Source organism: Microtus oregoni, unplaced genomic scaffold (genome assembly GCF_018167655.1).
Source record: "Microtus oregoni isolate MIOR12 unplaced genomic scaffold, Mior012 000118F_ref0000498, whole genome shotgun sequence".
In the NCBI taxonomy this organism is placed as follows: Eukaryota; Metazoa; Chordata; class Mammalia; order Rodentia; family Cricetidae; genus Microtus; species Microtus oregoni.
Window position 1 is genome coordinate 942,366 of NW_024544747.1, and position 10,662 is coordinate 953,027.

At 52.9% G+C, this 10,662-nt stretch overlaps 1 protein-coding gene across 1 annotated transcript; it reads left to right on the plus strand.

The window, feature by feature from the left end:
• The first annotated feature begins 349 nt into the window (after positions 1-349).
• LOC121444222 (keratin, type II cytoskeletal 73) lies at positions 350-10,029 on the plus strand. The gene is made up of 9 exons (XM_041646000.1): positions 350-790; positions 1,662-1,876; positions 2,576-2,636; positions 2,994-3,089; positions 3,482-3,646; positions 5,634-5,759; positions 6,205-6,425; positions 7,584-7,618; positions 9,773-10,029. The coding sequence occupies exons 1-9, from the start codon at positions 350-352 to the stop codon at positions 10,027-10,029; spliced, it is 1,617 nt and encodes a 538-aa protein (XP_041501934.1).
• The last annotated feature ends 633 nt before the right edge of the window (positions 10,030-10,662 follow it).

The following is a 10,662-nucleotide window of genomic DNA, read 5'->3' on the forward strand; positions in this document are numbered from 1 at the left end:
CCACTCGCCCAGCCCTCTGAAGAAGTACGGAGGGATCAGGACAAGCTTCCTAGCCAAGATCTTCTGGGGATAATATGGCCAGCTAATTACCCCATGCTAATAAGATAAGACTCAATTACATGCAGAAGACTTGCAAGCCAGCACTTTGGGAGTTTTCAAGTTACCCCATGTCTCTGATTTTGATAGGAGAAAATGATTTTTTTCCTTCCAGGCAAACTAAACCCACCAATTAGGGCAATTGTTCTCTTGAGCTCTATAAAGGGGAAGGCCGAGATCACAAGCAGGTAAACAGGTCACTGTCTCTTTGGGAAGGTTGTGCATCGCAAACCCACTCTGTGGCTTCTCCATGATGAACCGTCAATTCACCTGCAAGCCTGGAGCTGGCAACAGGGGCTTCAGCGGCTGCTCAGCTGTGCTGTCCAGCAGCTCATCCTCTTACCGGGCAGGGGGCAAAGGGCTGGGTGGGGGCTTCAGCAGTCGGAGCCTCTACAGCCTGAGGGGTGCCAGGAGCATCTCCTTCAATGTGGCTGGCGTTAGCGGGCGCACAGGGGGATATGGATTTGGACGGAATAGGGCGAGTGGCTTTGCTGGTAGTATGTTTGGCAGTGGGGCTCTGGGGCCTTCAAACCCATCCCTGTGTCTGCCGGGAGGCATCCACCAGGTCACTGTCAACAAGAGCCTGCTGGCCCCACTCAATGTGGAGCTGGACCCGGAGATCCAGAAGGTGCGCGCGCAGGAGCGGGAGCAGATCAAGGCTCTGAACAACAAGTTTGCCTCCTTCATCGACAAGGTGGGACAGCTGATAGCTAAGTACTCCTTTCTTCCTGCACTTTCACTGCAAACAGACATAGTTCAGGACAGAGTAGAGAGGAAACAGACAATATCTTAGACATCAGGACTGAGGGACAGGACCAAAGGCTTGCAAGGAGCTTGAGACAGCTTTATTTGGAAGGTCTCTAGGAAGCAGAGCAAGTAAACTCTTGGTAAAGAAGTGGCTAAGTGGGGGCAGAGCCAGTGGGACTTAGAAGGTAGAGGAGAGACCAGCAGTGGCCTTGGAAGGGGTGGAATGCCAGACCCTATGCAGTCTGCATTTTGAAGAGCTCTAGGAACACTGATGATTACTCAAGTCTGAGCACCAAGGAGCAAGGGGTAGGTGAGTCTTTAACAATGGAAACATCCTGGCAAATCCAAGAGGAGAGCTCAAGACCCCAGTTTAGTTGGGTACCTGGCTTCCAGGTAGGGTGGGAGAAGCCACAGGTGTGGAGAGAGAGCAGGCAAACAGACGAGGTCCCCAGGCCCACCCTGGGACGCTGGCAGGCAAATTCACATCTAAGAGCTTGCCACAGAAAGACATTCCTTCAGCCCATCAATACTTACCTAGTAGGTTTAAACTTAGCCAGGAGACAAACAGCCAACACTGTAACAGGTTGGAGATAAATGCATATTGGGCTCCTCAAGACCTCCAGAGCTGCCTTCAGGCTGCCAGACTGAGCATTGACAGGGGAGGGGGGTACGTGGGTGTCATTTTTCTCCCAGAGCTCACCTTTGAAGGTCACACTGCAGATCAAAACCCATCCTTTTCCCCTGGAAAGAAAGTCTCCCATCCCTTCCTCCCTGTTGGCTGTAGAAAGGGAACAGTGGGCTGTGGCTTTGGCTTGCAGGTGCGCTTCCTGGAGCAGCAGAACCAGGTGCTGGAGACCAAGTGGGAGCTGCTGCAGCAGCTGGACCTGAACAACTGCAGGAAGAACCTGGAGCCTGTGTACGAGGCCCATATCAGCAGCCTGCAAAAGCAGCTGGATACGCTGTCTGGGGACAGGGTGAGGCTGGACTCGGAGCTGAGGGGCATGCGAGATGCTGTGGAGGACTGCAAGAAGAGGTGAGTGAGGACACTATGTCTCTAACTGGCTCCTGGGGCGGCTTTCTAAGCAGGTCCTGGGACTTTTACATCTGGCCTCCGAGGCAAGCCATCTGAGTTCACCCGGCAAGATAGAGCCTTCATGGGCATAACCAAATGGGCTGGACTGTGGATACCCAACCTGCTGGGCCGTGCTGGGGATGCCATTGAAAGCAGTTTTCTCTTTCATGTGTTGCTTCCTAACCTTTCTAGAGAGAGACCTTGTATGTGTTCAACACAGAACTTCATTCCTAAGCTCACCCAGGGTGTCCCAAGCTCCAAGGAAACCCCAGCAGAGCAAGATGTAGAGCTCCAATTGAGCTTCTCCTCTCACTGGGTCCTGAGCATCTGAGTCATTCTTTCTTGACCTGGGTGCGGGTAGTTCTAGCTTCCTGAACTTCCATCTCAGTTTGGAGTGGTATTGTCCTGTTCCTTTGATTTGGATGCTGAAAAGGAGGAGGAAAAATGGACTCACTCCCTAAGTGTCAGAAGAAACCTAGGCCCAACTTCTCTAACCACCAAGCGCAGGTCCCTACTGATGCCCAGCTAAGCAACCCCACCAAGCTGGGACAGCTGAAAGCACCTGTTTCAGGATCCACAATTCAGCCATCTTGTATTTCTCAGTGAGAACACACAAACAAGGACACACCCAGCCCCTGTTCACTGATGCTTTCCTCGCAGGTATGAAGAAGAAATAAACAAGCGTACAACCGCTGAGAATGAATTTGTGGTGCTTAAGAAGGTGAGAAGGGCACCTGGCCTCTGTCCCCCATGGTGGCTGCAGGGTCAAAAACAGAGGGCTTGGGGCTGACAAGCCAGAGACGGAGGCTGGCTGCCTCCATCGTAGACACTGCTGCTGGTGGCACAGGTTACTTAGCCATCTTCTTCACGGCTGTGTAAATGGACAAGTGTAGATGGCCACCACATCTCAGACAAGTTGCTGTGGGGAGGAACAGGGTCTATAGGCTCTCTCACTGTGAGTCTGGGCTGAAGTCAAGCTCTTCCCCCGGGGTCTTGAGTCTCTCCCTGGGACAGTTAGCCACAGGATGGGGGGCTTTAAGGGAGACGGGTCAGTAGGAAGTGTCTGGATTTCCTTCAGGATGTGGATGCAGCATACATGAGCAAGGTGGAGCTGCAGGCCAAGGTGGACGCTCTGGATGGAGAGATCAAGTTCCTCAAGTGTCTGTACGAAGGGGTAAGGCTTGTCCTCACCTCTAGCTTTGGATTCGGGAAGGACTTGTGATGATAAGGTACCTATTTATCAGTTCGTTTAAAGGGGCCCAGGAGCTCTCCAGCATTTGGGTGCTGAGGGCTTTGAAGTTCAAAGACTGGGCGATAGCTGACCAGGCTATTTTCCTTCACTCTCCTTCCTCTTGACCCCTCTTGGGACAGACATGTGGATTTTCTTCTCAGTTGGCTTCACAGCTACTGGAAAGTTTTTCAAAGCAATATTGGGCTCTGATCTTGGGCTTTAGGGAATGCTGCTTGTGCCTGTTTGGGGTGTCCCTGGGATTATTCTAGCGGGATATCATTTGCCACCTTTCCCTGGTTATCATAGACATGTCATGCATTCTTCTTCCCCTGTAGGAGATTGCTCAGATGCAGTCCCACATCAGCGACACCTCTGTCATCCTGTCCATGGACAACAACCGCAATCTGGACCTGGACAGCATCATTGCCGAAGTCCGTGCTCAGTATGAGGACATTGCCCTGAAGAGCAAAGCCGAGGCCGAGATGGTGTACCAGACCAAGGTAGAGTGGACCCCTCTATGCACCTCTCCAGCGGCGTGTGTGAAGGGCGATCTGGTTTGGGCTCAGTTTTTTATGTGCCATAACTCACCATGGCCTCCAGCTATCTCGGAATATGACATTGGCCTTGGCATTGTGGGAAGCAAGAAAGGAGAAGACAACTCTGTCCTTAGGCTCCTCTTAAACCAACAGCATTCATTTCAGGGTACGAAGTGCAAGAAGCAAATGAGTCTTGCATTAAGACAGGGTGGGATTGGGCAGGATCTGCTTTCTGGAGGCAGAGAGCTCTGAAGTACCCTTGGGAGAGGGGCGTGTAGATGTCAGTATCTCAGCTCTGTCATTACGTGAGTCACAGGTCTCTTCAGTGCCATCTGGGATCAGGCAACCCCCACTTTTTTCCTTCAAGTCCACCTCCACGGATGAAGAGGGTGTTGCTATCCCTCACATCTCAGCTTCCCCATGGGTGTGGGTGGGAGGTGACTCTTAGGTAATCTGGTTTCTCTGATCATGATGGTAACTTTCTAATTGTTCCTTGCTGTTCCCTGGGCTCTTTCTCTGGATAAATCACCCCCAGGAGACCTTATCTCTCCTTCCCCATCTCTTTCCCAGTCTCCGATGGAGAGGTTTAGCCTGTTGGGGAAGGGCTAGCCTTCAGGGCCTAAGGGACAACACAGGCCTAGACTTTTGGATGAAGGCTCAGACTAGTGACCTTCTCCGTTTACTCTCATCAGCCAGGGCTGGGAATGGCCATGGGACTTCACCCCCTTGGGTGGTCAGGATCCAGCACTCAAACACAGGCTGTCATGTCCATAGTCCTTTCCAGAAGAATAAGACGAGTCTCACTGATGGTTTTAGAGACCATTTGCGCATGGGTTATTGGTACCTCCACTTCACCATGGGTTTAGCGAGAGGGATGCCGTGGCTGGGTGCGGACCAGCGTTGTGAGACTGCTTTTCATCATCACCATTCTGAGATGAATAAGTGAGCGCTACAGGTGCAGGAGACTCACCAAGAGCACTCAGGAGATAAGGGGTTATGGTGCTGTCACTTCTGATGGTGCTAAACCACATCAGGGCTGAACATCCAGGGATGGAGGCAGGGCAATAAATACACCACCCTGAAGTGCCGAAGACCACACCTGCTCTGTTTTCCCTCTAAGTTGAACTCTGAGATTGAGCTGGGATACTCTCTGTTCAATGGATAAGCCAAACAGCACGAGGTGACAGAGATTCGTGGCTGATATTCAGTGCTAAGTTCGCCCTCCTTCCTCGCCCCATAAGACAGTCCATATAGCCTGTGCTCAGCTAAGCTGACAGGGAGAAGAGGAAGTGGGAAAATTCCGCTGGCTGTCTCCTCACCCATCTGGCCACCTACTCATTCATAAGACCTTTCCCTTGGGTACCGGAGGGACATTATGCTATACGTACTGAAAATCCATCCACTGAGGAAGGTACGGAAATGTGTCAGTGAGATCTGACTGCTAAAGCCCAGAATCACAGGAACAGAATTGCGCCTAATCAGAGGGTTAGGGAAGACCTCCTGACCTGGCCTGGTTACAGCTATGTAAGGAAGAGAGAGCCTGTGGGGAAGGGTTCGGGAGGAGAGAGACGCTCCTACTCCCTCAGAGGCACAAGAGCATGAGAGTTCTCTCAGAGTGGATATCAAAGGACTGTTTGGCAAAGCCGAGGAAGCAGATAAAGGAAGGCAGGGTCATGAAGTGAGAGCCTTGATGCCAGGCTAGGAATTTGAATCTTGACTTTGAAAGGGCTACAGGCTGAGAGGGCCTTAGCTGGGGAGGCATCTTACAATGATGCAGTGTGGAGAGGTGGGACTTCCAAGAGTCCTGTGCCAAAGAGGCTATGAGCTGGGGATGGGGAGGGTTTCCCTTCCCTCCTCTGCCACATGGCCCCAAGCAAAGGACTGTTTCTGTACTAGAGTAAGCTCAGACAACCCCAAGTCATATGTATGCCTTACTACTTCCCACCTACAGTTCCAGGAGCTGCAGCTGGCAGCTGGTCGCCATGGGGATGACCTCAAACACACCAGGAACGAGATCTCTGAGTTGACCCGGCTCATCCAGAGACTGCGATCAGAAATTGAGAATGTGAAGAAGCAGGTGAGTAACAGGGCTCCTGACGGGCTCCTCCATATCCCAGGGAAGGCTGGGACTCCTGACAGGCTCCTACACACCCCAGGGAAGGCTGGGGCTCCTGACGGGCTCCTACACACCCCAGGGAAGGCTGGGAGGATTTTCCTGCCCTGTCTCCTTCTCTTTGTACTCTGTCCTAGAAACCCCTTCCTCAGGAAAGCCTGATCTCCTCCCCTATTTTGTTCCCCTTCTAAAGCCTAGAACCATTATAGGGTTTCCCCTAAAGCTACAAGACGGAGAATAGCACACTTCCCTGGGGCCAGGTGAATGTCCTCACTGCCAGATACATTCCAGGAAGTGCAGCAGGACAGAATAGCGCCCCCTCCCCACCGCCATTAGCACATACATATAGGAATAGAGGAAGACCCAGGTACCTCAGAACTTAAGGGGAATGCCACCTCCTGTCTCTCAGTGCTCCAATCTGGAGATGGCCATTGCTGATGCCGAGCAGAGAGGAGACTGTGCCCTCAAGGATGCCCGGGCCAAGCTGGATGAGCTGGAGGGTGCCCTGCACCAGGCCAAGGAGGAGCTGGCTCGGATGATGCGCGAGTACCAGGAGCTGATGAGTGTGAAGTTGGCACTGGACATTGAGATCGCCACCTACCGCAAGCTGCTGGAGGGCGAGGAGTGCAGGTAGGATGCTGGAGGGCGATGCAGGTAGGGGTGCTGGAGGGCGAGTAGTGCAGGTAGGGGTGCTGGAGGGCGAGGAGTGCAGGTAGGGGTGCTGGAGGGCGAGGAGTGCAGGTAGGGTGCTGGAGGGCGATGCAGGTAGGGGTGCTGGAGGGCGAGTAGTGCAGGTAGGGGTGCTGGAGGGCGAGGAGTGCAGGTAGGGTGCTGGAGGGCGAGGAGTGCAGGTGATAGCAGAGGCTCTCAGAGAACACTTACAACCCCCATCCCAATCCGGTTCCCTAGAGCGCCGGATGTAGACACAGGACGGGCTGTAGATGGATGTGCTTTTCAGTTCAACCACAAACAAGTCCCAGAGCGATTTCCATCCACACAGTGTGACAGCAATGTCCTTTAAATTCCTCTTCAGCTCCTCAGAGTGTTTCAGTTTAATGTTGCTGGCTTCAAGGCCTTCCTCGGTGGCCTTTACAAATACCTTGTGTTCATGGTGGGTCCTAAGTTCAGCCTCTCAGCAGATAGCACCATCTCGCTCCCCTCCTCCAACTAACTTGCTTTATTTTTCACTGTATTTATTTTTTAGAGGCATTTCTTTTCTTATTTGGTTATATAATTCTAGTTTTGTGCATTGTGGCATAAAACTTTCTTTTAAGAGAAATGCATTTTTTTTCTATAAAAGGCAGCCAGCTAAAAATACTCAATTGATAACAATGTGGACCACACAAAAGTCCAATCCAGTTAGGGGGACACAGGACATTGACGTTTGGAAATCCTGGGACTAAAGCCACACGGGAGTTTCATTCATTGCTACTTTACTGGGTCTGTATTCATGTATTCTACTTACTCAAGCCTCGGCTACCCAGTAGTCAAGCAATGGGATCAAGAAAAACTCACGCCCCAAAAGTGGTGTTAGCATGGGACCCCCAAGACTACAGCCCTCATATGTCTGAAGTGGGGAAGGTAGACTGGGGAGGGCAAAAGGGCAGGAGGGACTCCGAGGTTCAAGTCTTGAGACAGAGGTTGTTAACACTTTCTGACCGCCTGGTGGCTGGCGGGGTTGCTGGAGGTGGAGCCCGCCAGCTGGTGGCTCTGGGCCATGTCCAGTGAATGGGAGCTCATCTCAGGATTCTAATTGTGATGGAGACTCTCTGTGTTTTCTCTGTGCAGGATGTCTGGGGAACACACCAGTGCCGTGAGCATCTGTGAGTATTTAAAGTCCCTGAGGGCATGGTTCCAGGTAGTCAGCAAGCAGAAAGTGAACGAGGGGGTGCTTGCCACCATGGCCACTTGAGAGCATCTTGGGCTCTACCTCCTGCCTCCACCACTCTGAGCTACTGCTTCACCAGGAGAGATAGCTTTTCACAACCCTGCTTAGCACAATCACCGCTTCCCCCAGAAATGTTGTCTGTGCTGGGATAAAACTCTGTAGCTACCTACCCTCTCCTGCTACCCTGTCCTACCTACCCTGTCCTACCTACCCTCTCCTACCTACCCTCTCCTACCTACCCTCTCCTACCTACCCTCTCCTACCTACCCTCTCCTACCTACCCTCTCCTACCTACCCTCTCCTACCTACCCTCTCCTGCTACCCTCTCCTACCTACCCTCTCCTACCTACCCTCTCCTGCCTACCCTCTCCTGCCTACCCTCTCCTACCTACCCTCTCCTACCTACCCTCTCCAGCTACCCTCTCCTACCTACCCTCTCCTACCTACCCTCTCCTACCTACCCTCTCCTACCTACCCTCTCCTACCTACCCTCTCCTGCCTACCCTCTCCTGCCTACCCTCTCCTACCTACCCTCTCCTACCTACCCTCTCCTGCTACCCTCTCCTACCTACCCTCTCCTACCTACCCTCTCCTACCTACCCTCTCCTGCCTACCCTCTCCTGCCTACCCTCTCCTACCTACCCTCTCCTGCCTACCCTCTCCTGCCTACCCTCTCCTACCTACCCTCTCCTGCCTACCCTCTCCTGCCTACCCTCTCCTGCCTACCCTCTCCTGCCTACCCTCTCCTGCCTACCCTTTCCTGCCTACCCTCTCCTGCCTACCCTCTCCTGCCTACCCTCTCCTGCTACCCTCTCCTACCTACCCTCTCCTGCTACCCTCTCCTACCTACCCTCTCCTACCTACCCTCTCCTACCTACCCTCTCCTACCTACCCTCTCCTACCTACCCTCTCCTACCTACCCTCTCCTGCCTACCCTCTCCTGCTACCCTCTCCTACCTACCCTCTCCTGCTACCCTCTCCTGCTACCCTCTCCTACCTACCCTCTCCTGCTACCCTCTCCTACCTACCCTCTCCTACCTACCCTCTCCTGCTACCCTCTCCTACCTACCCTCTCCTGCCTACCCTCTCCTGCCTACCCTCTCCTGCCTACCCTCTCCTGCCTACCCTCTCCTGCTACCCTCTCCTACCTACCTTCTCCTACCTACCCTCTCCTGCCTACCCTCTCCTGCCTACCCTCTCCTGCCTACCCTCTCCTGCCTACCCTCTCCTACCTACCCTCTCCTGCTACCCTCTCCTACCTACCCTCTCCTGCCTACCCTCTCCTACCTACCCTCTCCTGCTACCCTCTCCTGCTACCCTCTCCTGCCTACCCTCTCCTGCCTACCCTCTCCTGCTACCCTCTCCTACCTACCCTCTCCTGCTACCCTCTCCTGCCTACCCTCTCCTGCCTACCCTCTCCTGCCTACCCTCTCCTGCTACCCTCTCCTGCTACCCTCTCCTGCCTACCCTCTCCTACCTACCCTCTCCTACCTACCCTCTCCTACCTACCCTCTCCTACCTATCCTCTCCTGCTACCCTCTCCTGTTACCCTCTCCTACCTACCCTCTCCTGCTACCCTCTCCTGTTACCCACGCCCACACTGTTAAGCATGAGGGGAAACTAAGTCCAGAGTCACCTGTCCACTCCTATGCAGTCACGAAGCACAGAGTAGCGCTATCCCTGGCCCCGCAAGGCTCAGTCACTCTATTGATAAGGGGCCACAGCACAAGCACCCTCACTCAAGCCACTGGAAGTACAGTGGAAGACTTTAAGCATGCCTTCTCAGATTAATGCAAGAACATGGCTCGTGCTTGGGCATCCCCTGTCCTTTTGGGGCAACCTTGTTATTTCTTGTTCATCCAAGAAAGAGCAGGTGCCTGACTGGGGATTCTGTACCCTCTGGGCTGTTTTCCTCAGAGCTTGGTTTGTTCAGGATTGAGTATGTGTCACTAAACGTAAACTTGGGGTACATAAGGGCTTTAGTTAGGAAGGAGATCTTTGAGCTGGGCAGGCTGGAAGCTGGAAGGGACTTCGGGCAGCTTCTGTCCTGCAATGCCCACTGATCTCTTTTCTCCCATTCTTTTTACAGCAGTTATCAGCAGCTCCACTCCTGGGGCCGTTGGTTCAGGGGCCAGTTTTGGATTCAGTAGCACTGGCAACTATGGCTACCGGACCAGCTCTGTCGGTGGGGGCTACAGCATACTGTCTGGGGGCTGTGTCACTGGTGGTGGGAATTGCAGCTCCCGTGGAGAGACCAAGGCCAGACTGGGTAGTGCAAGTGAATTTAAGGATGTTTCAGGGAAGAACTTGGCTTTGGGCTCACCCACAAAGAAAACCATGAGATAAGCCAACAGTCAATCCTTGCATCTGCCCAGCCTTGGTTTTCTCTGTATTCTCTTCTGGGACACCTTCTGTTCTATTCACCATCACTCAGTTCTTGCTTTTCTTTGTTACCAACATCGCCTTTTCCTCTCCCGTCACCCCACTTAGTCTTTATTAACCAGCACCAGGATTTGAGGAAGTTACTCATGCATCTTTTTGCCCCAGTGCAAAGAAACCACTTCTCTTAGCCTTCCACACCTCCATGCGGCCTTGATCCCTCTGCCTGCATGCCCCCTTGCAGATGAAGGTTCTCTAGGCTGACAATCTGGGCACGCGAGACTTGGAATGTGCTGATGGATATCCTGCAAGAACCAGCCCAGCCTAGAGCAACACCTGGTCATAGTTGCATCTGGCATGATCTCTGTCTGTTTTAGGCCCAGGGGTCCCTTATTTAGGCCCCAGATCCCTGTTCCTGTGTTCCACTAATAAACTTATAAAACTCCTGTATGGCCACATTGCCTCTTTCCTGAAGAAATCCTCATTTCAGACCACCTCCCTTCTGTATGCGGAGCGCTCACTGAATGAAAACCTCTGGCCTCTGAGCTTCCTCCATTTCACAGAATCCTAAGTATTGTTTGGTCTGGGTCCCCATGAACC

Bases quoted from the DNA above. Each gene is read 5' to 3' on its own strand.
- LOC121444222 (XM_041646000.1), top strand. From the start codon at position 350: ATGAACCGTCAATTCACCTGCAAGCCTGGAGCTGGCAACAGGGGCTTC. The intron at 2,637-2,993 runs GTGAGAAGGGCA...GATTTCCTTCAG, and splicing joins AATTTGTGGTGCTTAAGAAG to GATGTGGATGCAGCATACAT. The intron at 3,090-3,481 runs GTAAGGCTTGTC...CTTCCCCTGTAG, and splicing joins TCAAGTGTCTGTACGAAGGG to GAGATTGCTCAGATGCAGTC.